The sequence below is a fragment of the Passer montanus genome, unplaced genomic scaffold, assembly GCF_014805655.1.
Source record: "Passer montanus isolate IOZ18808 unplaced genomic scaffold, ASM1480565v1 scaffold3, whole genome shotgun sequence".
Taxonomy (NCBI): domain Eukaryota; kingdom Metazoa; phylum Chordata; class Aves; order Passeriformes; family Passeridae; genus Passer; species Passer montanus.
The window spans coordinates 17581139-17596811 of NW_024367707.1; the positions used below are offsets into that span (position 1 = coordinate 17581139).

At 39.2% G+C, this 15673-nt stretch overlaps 1 protein-coding gene across 7 annotated transcripts in view; it reads right to left on the minus strand.

Moving 5' to 3' along the window:
* LIMS1 (LIM zinc finger domain containing 1) overlaps positions 1-15673 on the minus strand; it is a 68207-nt gene that overhangs the window by 1692 nt on the left and 50842 nt on the right. For 5 of the 7 annotated variants that reach the window (XM_039714142.1, XM_039714144.1, XM_039714143.1 and 2 more), the window contains exons 2-10: positions 15158-15317; positions 9901-9967; positions 7699-7819; positions 6531-6680; positions 5256-5406; positions 4375-4467; positions 2936-2984; positions 738-813; positions 297-488 (exon numbers count right to left, since the gene is read on the minus strand). In XM_039714142.1, coding sequence (XP_039570076.1) covers positions 341-488; positions 738-813; positions 2936-2984; positions 4375-4467; positions 5256-5406; positions 6531-6680; positions 7699-7819; positions 9901-9967; positions 15158-15317 — 1015 coding nt within the window. In that variant the 3' untranslated portion in view covers positions 297-340. The remainder of the gene's footprint in view (positions 1-296; positions 489-737; positions 814-2935; positions 2985-4374; positions 4468-5255; positions 5407-6530; positions 6681-7698; positions 7820-9900; positions 9968-15157; positions 15318-15673) is intronic. The other 2 variants (XM_039714141.1, XM_039714139.1) reach the window with 1 other exon arrangement.

Genomic DNA, 15673 nt, shown 5'->3' on the forward strand with positions numbered 1-15673 from the left:
GTTATGCAGCTCATATTTATTAACCGTGTATTTATACAAATACCTTGAGTTACAAGTTCTATACACTGCAGACAGTGATTACAATACTCTGTTGAGCAAGTTATGCAGATTGTACCCAAAAGCTCATATTTATTAACCGTGGAATTTAGAAAGCCTTTCAAATCTAACTGTAGACTAAACATAAGATAATGGAATAACAAGTTAGTATTTCAAGTTGCAGCTGCGTGAAAGTGTTTTGGTTTTGACTGCCATAAGTTCATGCAAAAGTGCAAAAAAACCCCATCCTTAGGACTAACCACAGAAGAAAGGAGCAGAGGTGGCCGTGAGAAGGAAAAGAAGTTTACAAACAGATTGGCTTTTTCTTTTTCTGCTTCTCTTTATCCTTTGCGTCACGTTCCCGTTTGGCAAGTCGTCTCTTAAATTCATCTGGCATTTTCTCATAACAGTGTTTGCAGACAGGTTTTAGATCAATTTCAACAAACTTATCCCTTTAGAGTTAAACAAGAAAAAATAAAGGATGGAAAAGGAGAAGAGTTAGGAAGATTAACTGAAGGAAGACCTGAAGAAACAGTGGAAAGAGATGGAAAGTACTAAGTGAAGCAAGAGGAAGAGACACTTATTCCCTCGATGCTGCTTACATGTTTTTCATACAGTAGCAGCTACACTATAGCAAGATCTACACTTTGAAGAGAACCACTGGTATGCATTGAAGACATCACACTTATCCATAAACTTACTTGAGGGTTAACTTAGTGTTGCAAGTTGAACAAGCGAAACAGTGCACACACCATGCCTTATTCAGAGCAGACACAACTAGGGAGATGGGAAAAAAGAAATCATTAGCCTTACCAATGGGAAAAAAAAAGTGATTACAAAAATTTTAAGCTTACATATTCATGAGGTATGAAGACCACTCATTGATTCTTGTATCAAATATTAAGCACCATAATAATGTGGCCAGACTGGCGAGGCACATTTTAGAGTGTAAGGAGCAGGACTGTGAAGCACTGATACAGCTGTCCCTGGGGCAAGACCAGCTTAACCTATTTCTGCTTCCAATTTTTCGCTTCCACTTCATCTCATATCCAGCTGATCTCAGCAATGGTCCTGTGAGGCCAGGTTCCTACTTAATCAGGAAATGCTACCAGCTGAAGAGCAATGCAGCACAATTGTGTTTATGTTTTCCTACAGTTTCATTTCTCAGATCCAGTTCAGACTGCACTGCAATCAACAGTTGCACTTGTCCAGCTGAAGAAAATAATGTGAAGCCAGCAGCCAGACACTGCTGGTAAATCAGCACTATCAAGGTAAAAAAAAAAAAGGACTCTATTTTTTGCTTTGAAGATAAAGTAACTATTTCCTATTTGTTCTGTAGGTAAATCCAGTTCCTGTTCTTTCTCTCTTTCAGTACAGCTTTACAGTTTCCCCTGCCAATATTTTCCTAAATTAGAGAAAGCGGGACAATATTTTACTTATAAATGTTTTTCTCACTCGATCTCTCAATGTTTTTCTCACAGTATTTTGTCAACAACAAGGAGAACCAAAACATTGTCATGCAGAGGGTTTTTCCTGCACTATTGGGTAAGCATGTTCACAGATACACAGTTATTCCACTGCTTTCCAGAATAATACTAGACAGGTGAAATTCTTTGCTCCCAAGCAACCTCAGTAATGCAGTCATAGACACCCTCCTGAAAAACTGCTGCTACAGATATTTGTTTCACCCAACAGAGAACAATACTGGATACCAAATTTGTGACAGCTGACTCAAACTTTGTGTGCAGAAATGAAAGAAGAAATGTAATTGAAGACATACACTGAAAATAAAGAAATTCGTGTATACTGTATTATTTTCAGTTCAGAGGCCAAAACTTACGATATGGGTGTCAGAATATATGGTGAAAGGTTAGAATCATACAGAGATGTAGTTATCAGAAAAGTTCCATTTCTGCTCATTCCTGTAGAATTTTCCTGAAAATGAGGACTCTTTCCTCTAAAACATTTTGTATTGTCATTCTGAAGGCACAGTGCAGTCCAGAAAATGTAGGGAAAGCACATCTACAGAATGTATGTCTTACCCTATAGTTACATGACTGTAAACTACTTTATGTCTATTTTTCATGTTAGAAGGTTCCTCCTACTTTGCTAATGCCTTTGGCTTAGATGAGGCTAACATAGTATTTACTTTGGATGGGGTAAATAGGCACATAATGTCACATTATTTCAGGTAGAAAAATTTGCTTTTGGCATTTTATCAGAGCTAGTTATTAAAAAAAAAAAAAAAAAACACCAAACCAAAACCAACAACCCTCAAATCCACCTCCTTCTTCCAAAAAACCCAATCAAACAATAACAAAACAAAAAAATTACTTGCAGTTCTGCCTTTACAGGACATATATTTCCAAGTATGATCATTCCTGGTTTTGTGATATTATCATAAGCCTAGATTTTCAAAAGACAGTTGCTTGAAATAGATAGGTAAATACCTCCAGGATTCAAACTGACATAATGGGAACAAGCATTTAAAAAAAATTCCTAACAGCGTCCACCTATGCCTTTCAGTAGCTAAATATTTTTTCAATTTTGTCTCATGATCCACAAATTCATTTGTGGAGATGCCTGTATGCTCCTTCTACCTTTGCATGTGTTCTTTTTTGAAGGTGGTGTGGCAGGAAGTGACTTCTGAGCATCTTCCAGCATCCCTGGCCTCTGCATGTCACTAAGGGATTTCACAGTTTTCTTTGGTCTTGACCATCATGAAATGATGTTAGGTTTTCCTACCATTTGGTCTCTGACTAATCCACTCTAATTTAATTTCTGGTCAAGAGAACATCTGGTTTTGTTTTAATGAAAACTGGGCTGCTTCCCCCTTAATTTCACTTTTAAAGAGAACTTCCATCAAAAAGGAACCTTAAGGAAACAGAGAAGTGCTTACCATCTCCTTCAATCACACGGTTGCAATGGAAACAAACATCACCAAACAGCTGAAGAGGAAAGAGAAGTAGTAAATATTTAATATAATGATTTTATTGAAGGTAACTTATCAAACTAGCAAAACAACTATGTTTCAACTGATGGGCACAATCACTTTCCTGTTTGTTCCAGTGAAATAAAGAGAATGCTGGCAAGTCTGGTTTGGTTTTCCAAGTACATTTTGAATCATCTCATCACAAAAAGTCTTGATAATACTAAAGAGGAAAACATTTATCTACCTTTTATTCTCTGTAAGTATGATTTTGTTTTGTTTCAAGATTTCTCTAATACAGAAGATTTGAAATACAACAGTTGGTGTCATGTACATATGGTTACTAACCAGAAAATGTAACATTTGGACTAACATGCATGACTAAAACAATGTATTACTGAACAAAATTTTATCTTTATTAAAAAAAAAAAAGGAAAATTTAAGACAAAAAAAATTTTCTTTTTCCAGGCTTAGCATTTATCCACAATATGTAACAAGAAGTGCTAAAACCTTCATGTATCTTTTCTAACTGTAGTAGTTAACCTTGGAAAAGACATCAACACTACATACAGCTCTTGTCTGGTGCATGGACTTGGCCCATCCCAGCTGCAACACTATTGCTACAAACGTCACAGCATTTACAGTCTGCAAGTGTGCCAGCACCAATCATCTGCCCTTCATCACTAATGACCAATTAAGAATCCATCTGTAATTAGCAGATACCATACAACTCCCATGTGTAACCCCTCTTTATGTATTTTTGTAGGCAAGGGAGGTGAATGTGACATGACACAGATGGCTTCCGAAGAAAAATATGTCCCTGCTTCATGGGGTGGACTCCCCATCCAAGGGCGTCTGGAGAGGGGTGGTGCTGCCACACGTAACTTCTACATAAACGCAAGTGGTCACTAGAGGGTGTCTTCTGACAAGTTTAGTCTTGGAAGTCTTTATCAACCTAATGACTGAGCAACAGCATACATCAACACACAGTGCCTTAGAGCAGCAGCAGCAGGGAAACCCACCCCTCACTGCGGCCTCCGAACAGTGAGTGGCAAATCTTCTTTAACTTCGTTCTTAGGAGAGATTAGTTGTCATTAGCTGCTCTGATCCACAGACACGTCAAAGCCCTGTAACAGCTCTACTTAAGTACCACTAAGCTTGAAGAACAACTTGATACTGATTGTCCTGGCCAGCCTTTGTGAAATACCTGCAGTTTTCTTTTTTAATGCCACACGGATGCATAGGGAAAACCGTATAAATTAACTGCAACAGAACATATGCTAATTGCCATTACATCCAGAGGTGCCTTCAACAAAACAGAAGAATGTCTATAGTTTTCCATCTCTGTCTAATAAAACCAATTTGTGATTTTACCAATTAATGCCATTTTTAAAAATATGCAACCTTACCTGATTGTAGTGGGTTTCACAATATGCCAGGCCTTTTCTCTCATAATGACGATGACCCAGGAATGGTTTTTCACATTTTGCACAAACAAAATGCTACAAAGAAAATGACAATAAAATTTTTTATCTTTTGGAAGTAACATTATTTTTTTCTGGAAAGCAAAATAACCATGTCCACTACTTAAACATGGCTGAAATCTACTAAGCCATCCTGAAAAGCAGAGTTAAAACTTTTGTTTCTATATTATTTTAATGGTTAATAATTAAAATAATATTTCTTTTAATGTCTTCAACATTTCAATCCAAAAGTTACGAAACAAAATCAAGCAATAGATTCTCAATTTTTATCAATGAACAGAGTTAAGAGTTATTAAATAATTTGCATTATAATTATACCCTTGTGAAGAAAGCATTTCCTAGAGGAGGCTTTCAAAACAACAGAAGGAATAAACAACTTACCTAATTAAAATGGAAGATGTGGAACTAAATCTTGTATGTGGCCTTGAAATATGAACTCTCACATGAACTGTTAAGGAAATATGTACCTAGGGGTATTAAGATGCCTAGTAACATGGTTGCCACAGATTTGACTGCTTTTCCACATGTACTGCTTTGAGTTCTGAAATTTTATTTTGTAAGGACTTTGCTGGGCTTCCTTTGAATTATTTATTTTAGTTTCACAGTCAAAGCTCTCTGTAAGGTGACAAGTAACTAGTCACAGTGGAAGATAGCCACAATAAGGTTGAAGAGGGATTTGGAGAAGGCATTTATAATCATTGCTGCGAACTTTGAGAATCCTTTTGTTGAAATTGAACAGAAAAATCACAGATAAATATGCTAAGGTTTACATTTGTAAGAGAAATCATTTAGCATCTGATGTTTACCTCCACATGCCATTGCTTGCCCATAGCATTCACCACACGGCCTTCAATTGGTCTCCTACATGCCCCACAGATGGGGACACCCATTTTGTCATGGCAGGGTAAGCAGTAGAGTTCTCCTTTCAGCTCACGAGCATCAGCAGTAAGTTCCTTCCTGTTCAGAAGTTAATGAATTGAGAGCATGAATAAAGGCACTCAAAAATGCTTCAGAAATTATATTTATACTACAGTAATGTAGCAGAATCAAATAGAACACAATTCAACACATTTCACCCCTGATCTCAGTAAGCTCAGAACAGGCTGCAAAGCAAGGTGCACCAAGCCTCTCTGGAAACAGCTACTGAGCTATTGTCATTCTGCTTAAGCAGCACAAATCTGTGTATGAAAGCTGCACATGTTTGGTTTACATTCTGGCACTTATCACCAGTTTATTTTAGATTTGCATAACTGCAACAGAAAGTAAAATGTAGTCCTCCATATCTAGTTATATTTTCCTTGTATCAAACTTCAGAGAAAGAGAACTACAGACCCACATGAGTTAGGCTTATTCATTTCCCATTGCAGAATCTTATAAACTCTACTTTTTAGTAATTTTCATGGTTAGATACTAAAAACAGCTAAACCTTAAAAGTGACTGTAATCACAAATACTCTCAACTGGTTGCCACTGATATAACACTACATACTGTTATTCAAATCAGCTTTTGCTGTGGCACTGAAATAGTAGCTTCCTTTGCAGCAGAAATAAACTAAGAATCCATGCTATGTCCTACAATGCTCCATGCTCCAATGCTCATCCTACACCTCTGCATCAGTGCAGGATGTAGAAATGTGCACTTTCATGTGCTGCAGTTGCAGAGGATGATAAAATGAGATGGGGAAGGCTTCTAAAGAAGACACACTTTAAAAAGAGAGAATAAAGTTTGGATACCGTTGAACTAAAAAAAAAACATAGGCAAGATTCAAGCAACAAAAAAGAACCACTTCTCCTCCTAGCAGAATGGGGAGCTGTCATTTTACTACCACAGATATGGTATCTGTGTCAGTACTTTGTATTTTGTAAGGTACTGCCTTGCCCTGCAGAGTGAATCCTTCTTTATTCTCCAGCAGGTCAGCTGTTGTTTGAACCCACAAGCCAAAAGCAGTAACACACATGTGACGACAAGACATCCACACCCCACTCCCTCTTGTCAGATGTACAGGACAAGTTTCCACTTTAAACTGACGGAGCAAATAAGCCCAGCATTCATCCTGTTTCCCTTTGCAGAACTCAGGTTACCCGCAGTTTGCACAGTTGAAATGATCAGGGTGATAAGGATCGTTTTTGAATATGAGAGGCTGTTCATCAATAATAGCATGACACTTCTGGCAAATGTACTTTCCCAGGCCTCTGGCTTTTTCCTTGTTATGGCAAGGACGGCAGAGATGTCTGAAACGGCATAAAAAAAAGAGAGGTAAGTATTGCTACCAGGTACTACAGTGCAAAATGTAAACCAAAAATCTCTCAGAACCTCATTTCAATCAGCTCTTTTTTTGAGTCTTTTTAAAACAACTTCCTTGCTAAAGAAACCAAAAATCTCTCAGAACCTCATTTCAATCAGCCCTTTCTTGAGTCTTGTTAAAATAACTTCTTTGCTAAAGCAAACCAAGTTCAAAGCACCAAAATGACTGCCCAAGTTCAGGGTGATCCTTTAATTTTCTGTCACCACAGGAGTATCATTTCTTCAGCTGAGTTAAAGCTGTATTGAAACACAGAAAACGATGCTTTTCATTAATGAAAATCTTCTTGTTGATGAATGTTTTACTTTCAAAATCTTAAAAATTTAGATTAGAAGATGTATAAGCACACAGGTCCTACTTCTGTAGATAATCCTGTATATTGTATTACACATAAGAAACTAATGGCCATATAATCGATTTGTAAAACATTCTTTTGATCACAACTGGCAAAAATATCCTACTCTGTGAAGTGTTCTACTGAACATTAAGAATTATTATTAAATATGGTGCCAAACTAGACCAAAATTGGAGAACCAAGTTGGAAAAAGAAAGTAAACATTTTTATAAAAAAAAAAATATAATGCTTCTGTATCTGAAAGTTTTCTCTCTTATTACATATAACAATGACCCCAAAAGGTCACTAAAGTAAACATTTTTATAAAAAAAATATAATGCTTCTGTATCTGAAAATTTTCTCTCTTATATAACAATGACCCTAAAAGGTCACTGGGTAAAGAAAATGTTTACTATGAAACTTGGTGTTGAAGCAGTCAAAATGTCAGTATTTTAAGATCTTGTGATTTTGTGATGCACGATTAGACCGTATCACAGAAAATACTTCAATTGCTCCATTTGAGCTGGAAAGCCTCAGGAACCAAAACCTCTCAGTCCCACTGTTAGTTCATTTGATTTATGATCAGTTAACAGAAGGAAGGGTGGAGATTTACCTGCCAGCATTCTTGACAAATCCAATATCAGCCAATACTGCTTGGCAGATATCACAGCAGAAGCACTCTGGATGCCAGCTATTGTTCATGGCTTTAATAACACGACCAATAATGAACTCACCTGTAAGAAACACAACACCAGGATGTAAGACATCATACTAGACAAACTTAAAAGTAACTCACAAATGAATCACTACAATGACTACAATCATCATTCCTCTCCTTATCCCAAAATCTAGTAGGACACATTGCTTTCAATAGCTCAGTTCTGATTCCAAACCCTGGAAATTTGGGGTCGTTTGTTGTTTTTTTGTTATGGGTTAAAAGAAAATATTTTTCTGATATAGGACCTTCTGCTATTTACGTACAAGTCCTTCTACATGCCCACTCCACCTTCTCTCTGCAATAAACCTATTTTGGTCCCTTCACTGGTTTTACTGATCTGTTCACAAGCTGTTAAGAAATTTATGGAGTACTTAATATAACAAGGGCTTTCTTGTGTCCAAAGAATTTTTCTCCTTCTTTTCTTTAAGAGTATGACAATGTTAACTTGCCACATACATAGCAGAGCTTTCAACTCCACTAGGACCCAGCCTTGAAGGTATTCTATACTCAAGGCACAACAGAACTGAGCTTGGGTGGCTGTGAACATCCTGCAAAAAAACTACCATGGAGTCCAAATGCAAAGGTGCAGTGAAGCTGCAGAACAGTAAATCCAACACACACAACTTCTGACCTACCACAAGGAGTCCTGCCCCATAAGGCATTAAAAAAAACAGTGTAAGAACTAGTGTTTTGCATGCAGTGTGACTGTACTGCACAGGCAGCAGAGTGATGTCCATCACATGTGACTTAATTGTTCTCTGTGCTGATGGACAGTGTAGCCAGGAGTTCTGAGCAGTGCAAAATGTGTTGGGAGCTCAGCTTCCCAGTGCTGTCAGAGGCTGAGCTCTGCCTTTGGGGAACAACTCCAAGAGCTGCCAAAGGGGAGCAATCAGGCAGGTAACGGTGTGGGCAATAACATCCAGCATGTGACTCTGTAGCCTTCCCATGAAGTCATGGCTTTGCAAGAACAAATGCAATGAACTCCAGACATGTCAGAAATGCTCAAGGCCTCACCATTGCCAACAGCCCCATTAACTTCATCTGTGTTTATTAAATACAAGCAGTGGAAAAGCCCAGCTCTGGGCAGGAACCTTGATGAAGTTTTAAAGGACCTGACAATACCAGGAGAGAGGACTGGAGAAGGTAGAGCTGTGTCAACTGTGCAGGAGAAATCCTGGAGAAAGGCAGCATAGCTCCTCACAAACTGCCACCAACTCATTTCTTCCTCTTCCTCTGCTTGTTCACATCTGCACCCTTAAATTCATAGTTCCATAGCACCTGCTTCCCTCTCCCTTGCTGTTCAACACCTCCCTCCACAAAAGGAAAGGCCACTGAGGTAAATTAAAGCTTTAGCACCTTGCCAAGGTGCCAAAGAAACACAAGGGCTTCCAGAACAGTTTAGGGAATAGTCAAATAATAACTTCCCAGCTCTGGCCCAGCAAAATGCATCACACATGGGGGAAAAAGAAAACATGCAAGTGATTACAGTGCAGCAGATGCACAAGCATCTAAATCAACAGTGGCAAATAAAAAGCAGCCCTCAGTATCTAGACACTGAAGCCTGAAAGGTATTTGTTTCAAAGAAATCAGTGGGGGCCCAGCTGACCATCACTTGATTATAACACTAGATGATGAATATTGTCTCAGGTTCTGTGAAGTAGGACAGCACAGGTGGGTTACAAGAGTCAAAGCAGATGACAAAGTCTTGTGGCATGGTTCCAGCTACATGAGAAGGGACAAATGTCAGCACATATATAAATACAAATATAAATAATCAGGAGTATTATATGTCATGCTTTATGCAATCAGGAGTTTATGAATGGTCTGTTCATTGTATCACTGGCTCAACAGCTACATTATTTACTAAAATAATTTTATTAAAATTTATTTATTAAAATTTTTATTTTTAAATCCTACTGGTTTATGACCTTTAGAAAAAGCAACTCCCCAGTTTCTCTGAAGTCTAGCTCATTCCTGAAGTACAGATGCTCAGCTGAACATAAACACCTCCCAGGAAACAGATACAAGGGCAGCACATCTTCCCCCAGCGACATTCCCATTTGTGACCAGTGTGAAGTATTTCACCTTAAAACTTACCACATTGATGGCAGCAAGGGGCAAAAAGCATTTGAAAATCATGTTCACAGTACTTCCTCCCTTCAAACTGCAAATAGAAAGAGGGATGAGGAACTTGCACTTAACAAAAATGCTGTAACAGCCTGGTGTGTTTCCAGATACAATTAGGTAGTAAAACATGAGGGGCTGAGCAAAAACAACCAGACCATGAGCTACATGTGCTAGGTATTACATCCACCCACCTTAATTCACCTACTAGTTAGCATGTAGTGTTAATAGCACACCTTTTCTCCAGTACTGCTGAGAGTGCATTTTCTGTCACCCATTTACATCACAAGAGACGCCTGAATTTTGATAGACTACTGAAACTGAAGCAACCAAACACATTCTGAGCAGGAAATTAGCTAACAAACAGCCTTGGCCAGCAGGAGGGGAGAAGCATTTTTCCCAAACCTATTTGATGTCTTCCTCATTTTACATATCCTGCCAGAATGACCCAGCATACCAAAGGGTGGAGGTTGGGGCAGGAAGAACACCCAGGGGCAGAAATCTTTGCAATTTATGGAGCAGTTCAGCCAAAACATGAAGAGAAATAAGCCTTTTCCTTCATGGTGCTTATTTCATAGAATCATAAAATCATTTAGGTTGGGAAAGACCCTTAAGATAATCAAGTCCAAATATTAAAGAGCAGAGTTCACTACATTGGTCAAGTTAAATTGCTTTTAAGGGATTTGAATTTTATCACAGCTTATATAAGTTCAGCTACAGTTCAAGCTGACATTGGAAAAAAAAAATGGAATAAAAAGACTCAACAGCACTGCATTAGTAGCTTAGCCAAAGAATATGTAAAAACATGTAGGCAAATATGTGCTGAAGGGAAATGTTTAGATACCTTCAGGCACCATTATTATTAGACACAAATGCCAATGAGCATGTCAAAGCCAGGTAGACAATATCAGGTATGCCATAAAATGTTTGGATTTGCATGTCTCCGTTTAAACAGTGGAACAAGGAGGACAACAGGAAATCTCACTCCTTTCTTTTCACCGAGCCTAAGACAAAACCAAGTGAGCAGTATAAAATACTACCCAGAAAGTAACGTTTTGTGCATGGACAGAAAATACAGAAATGAGGTACAAGATCACCTACTGTATAATATGAAATGACCAGGATCTAATACAATGTAAATATAATAAATACTTTTGCAACTGGCAGGATGAGGATCTAATAAAACATTTCACTAGATACTTATGGTTAGAAAATTCCTGTGCCCAACAGGAATTGAAGCTATTAGGAACAGAAAGACATTAACCCAGTACAGACCTTTTCGGAAGTCTCTGTCAGAAATTTATCAAGTGCTATTCCAGTGTAATTCTCTAAAACAGATTACTTTTTCATTTTGGCTTTTAAAAAATAATAATTGAGAGGTACAGGGCTATTACTTTCTCAAGGAGTAATGGAAATTACTCATTCATTGTGAATTGTGCTTGCTTCCTGAATGATAACATCCTTTCCAAACTGAAAAAAAATTGAAAGCTTCCTCTTCTGTTTAAACAGGTGGTCCAATGGGGGATGCTTAGGTTTGCTTGGATTTCAAAGCCACCACATGTTGATCTGAACAGACCAAACAGGTTTTCTTCCCCTCTTTGTTTGCGTCAGGCAGGTTGGTTTCAATTCAGTCTTGTTTCTATTTTCAACCTCTGCTCCTTTGTGCTGCCCTTTGAGGATGACCCAGCAGTTATTATCACAGAAAGCCTTGAGCTTCTGTAACAAATCTTACAGTACCTAGTTTAGAAGCAAGCACTTTTTCATTTTTGTATGCTGAAGGCCCATGAGGTAAATGGCTCTGCATAAAACATCTCACTGTGAAATAATCTCCAGCTTACTCGTATGTTTTTAGCTAACTTAAGTGGAAAGTCATGCACAAAACCTGAGACTTTAGAGATTGTTTCTCTAAGGCAGCTGTTGGTAAAAGCCATTTTAAGAAAACACTCGCAAATAGAAACAAACATGACCATCTGTTCTCCTATTAGTATAGGACTGTGCACTGCTACCTGTAGAGAAACTCTACATCAGCACCTCTAGGGAATACACACCTTCCAGGTGGTAGAGTAGAAGCAGACCAGAACTACTACCACTTCACACCTAACAGCAAAGAACAGAGAACTCTACTGGAAGGGGCTTGTGCTAATTTTTGTTTTGATTGAGTGCATAAAAAAATTTGATAAAATGATGCTACTGAGCAAACTGGAACACAAATTAAATACACCGTACCCACAGTTTCTGTGCCACATCAGGCATGCAGGTCTCAGGAATCCAAACTATCATTTCTAACACAGGCTCAAGAGGACATCCACAAAAGCCCTGCTATGCTGTGCAGACTCTAAGCAGTGGATGGGCACCACTGGTGCCTGTGAGTGACTTGGCTCCAGTGCCTCACACAGCGAGCTGTGCCAGAGGGGGTGCTTGAAGGCAGCCCAGAGATAAGTCCTGCAGCACAGGAGACCTGGCCACTTCCACCCCCACCCATGGAACACAGCATGAAGGCTTATCATGGCAGCGTCTGACAGCAAGTGTGATAAGCAGCTTAATGACTAACTGGGGGAACCCTGCAAGGCTTGCAATAGGCAGGGGAACAATATTTGCCTTCCTAATTGCTAAGAGCTGGAAATCATTTCCAAGAAATACTAGCTTAGCTAAACCAGGCACAGAGTAAACACAAGCTCATGCTGAGCAACCAACAATGCCTGTGTTTACCCACGGGAACCTGCTCAGAAAAACACATTACCTGGCCACACCTCCAAACACATCCATCCTCTCAAACACTGCATTAAGCCAGTCTGAGGAAGATGTCATTTCTGCCCCTCTTCTCCAGCCACAGTTTTTCTTGACAGTGATAGATTATCTCAAGTCCTCTGAGCACTGTCAGCCACTCCTGAGCACTCACCAACCTAGGCCCACCTTCTACCTGCTCAGGGCTTTCCTCCCTCTCACAGAATGGGTCAGGTTGGAGGTGGGGTCATCTGGTCCAATCTCCCTCTTCAAGCAAGGTCATCCTAGAACACACTGCACAGAATTGCATCCAGATGATTCTTAAGTATCTCGAGTGAGGGAGACTTCACAACCTCTCTGGGCAACCTGTACTTGTGCACAGTAAAGTTCTTCCCCATGATCAGGTGGAATTTCCTGTGCATCAGTTTTTGTCTGTTACCTCTTGTCCTATTGCTTGGCACCATCAAGCAGAGCCTGGCTTCCCCCTCTGACACCCTCCCTTCAGATAATTATATACATTGATGAGGTTCCCTCTCAGTCGTCTCTTGAGTCTGAACAGGCCCAGCACCCTCAGCCTATCCAACATTATTTTACCTCTGTAATAATTGTGGCAAGAAGTGTCTATCCTTAACCGAAACTTTCCACTTCCTATGTAACATTTCTCAGGCTACCCAGCCTGAAAAAAACCCCTAGCAACATTAGCCAAAACATGTTTAGCACACAGTGATATTTCAATTCCTGAGACAATCTACACGCACTCACTTCTGACTTACTGTCTTTGAGAGCAGCGTGTTTCAGTAAGACAGCACTCAAAGACCAATCATCATGAATATGAATGTCAACAAGGTAGCAGTAGGAAGCAAAATGCCTACATCCAGAATATCTAAGCACCACTAGGATACTTGCCTCTGCCACAGAGATTCAGGTATGGCCACCCATGAGCAACACAGAGAGATTGTAACATTCCTGAACTACATCCAAAAGTAGGTCTTTCTTTCTGCAGTAGTCTCCCCTAGAAGACACCAGCTGCCTAGAGCATGATTATCCAAACTTTTATCTTTAAGGACCATTCAACTTTCTGAAAGAGGTCCCTGGAATGACTCACTGCTTTTTGAGTCAGAAAAAGAATGAATAAAGTATTCATTATGTAGAGAAAATATTTTTATTGGTTTTAGACAATTTTATTAACATACTTACAAATATTTTAGTTTTGAAATGTTCATGTCACTTCACATTTGCCTCAGGTCTTAACATGTCAGGATGGACTCTTTCCCGAGTCAGCTCAGTATATATTAACAATTGTAATGCAACTTTTTAAGTATCTAGGGGGGTGTTCTTTTGTTTCATTTAATTAATTCCTGCCTTGCAGCTCACCTTTTGATGTCTTATAGAACACTAGAGGCTAATTTACTACAATTACTGTAACACTATCTCTAGAGCCTTTTGATCCTCAAACAAGGTGAGAAAAAGCAAATCCCCAGGAATCCCCTTTGCCAGTCTCTTTTGCAATCCACACTCCTCCCTCAGCCTCTCCTCATCACCACAGCATTAGAAATGCTTCTATGGAAGATAAACTATTGTGTTCTTGCCAAAGGATGACACCTGTATGTGAGAGCACAGAATTGTTCCTTTTACACTCTGCTCATTTTCCTTTTCAGATCATCATATGACACAAATCCTGTAACTGCTACCCTAAGATGGATTTTAAGCTACTCAAGCAGGGCCTTATCTCTCTGACAGTAACTCCCTGTCTCACACCATCTATTGTTCCCTATACTAATCAGTTCGAATTTTATGAACCAGTCTAGAGCTTTCACTAAAGTCACTTTGTGGTGAGCCACATTCTGAATTCCCATGATAGTGGAATGTAAAAGAAAATGACACCTATTCCAAAATACCCTCCCTAAACTGAGGCAAATCAACCTGGAACTGAGAAATATGAATAGGATCAGGTTTTAACCCCTGAAAATGTGTTAAGAACTGATAATTTTGAATGCTCTACTCTGTTAAACTTAAGAGTTGATCTTACACTGGTCTGGTTTGTATCACAGCATGCTTACATACAGATCATCTCTTTTCCAATGCCAAACTGGACTCACTCAACTCAGTGATAAACCTCCTACAGACCACAGGATGCTAGGATTTCCCTCTATATGACTTTCTCCTCGAAAAAGTATGTTTCCTATGTATTTCTGGTAAGATACATCAGATTCACAAGGGAATTTTTCAGGGAAAAAATTTGCACTGAGAAAAAGATCTCCAGGAATTTTTCTCTCAGCACTGATAACATTAAGGTCCACATTTAAAGAACGTTATATACATTGATGTCCTCCAAATTAGCACAGAAATGCTCCTGGTTTTTTTTCTCTCTTTCCTGGGCATACTCTTTCAGAGCCCAGATCCTCCCATGGGACTTTTCCAAGCTATCCACCCGCCTGTAGTTACTTTTGCTATGATAATGAAGGCTCAGGAGGGGGTATGGGGACAGGTCCTCTGCCCTGCTTACCTCATAGAAGAGCCCTTCGGGGAACTGCTGAAAGCACTGGGCGCAGACGAAGCACTGCTCGTGGTACAGCTCGCCATTGCTGTTGACAATTTTCTCGGCAGGAGCAAAGCCCCCCCTGCAGCGCTCGCAGATGGCGTTTGCAAGAGCATTCGCCATGTTGCTGTCATTCAAAAGAAAAGAAAATTAATAGAAAATTAGCCTAAATAGACAGCAACACTGGTTGTGGGTCTTCCCCCCCCCCCCCACCAGGCCAAACTGCATCAACCTAATGCTAAGCTGCTCAAGACAAGTTTTTCAATGAACTTCATGGCTTGTGGCATCTCCTCGGAAATAAAGCTACCACTTCTCCTGCTTCCTAACTCTTTAGAAACAAAATCCCTGTGATACGCTCTAATTAATTGAAACCCCCAAACAGAAACGTTGTCACTACAGACACATTTACAGGCTTTTTATGATGAAAAAAGGCAATTCAAAGTACTATAAAAATTATGATATACATTAAAATTACTGAAAACA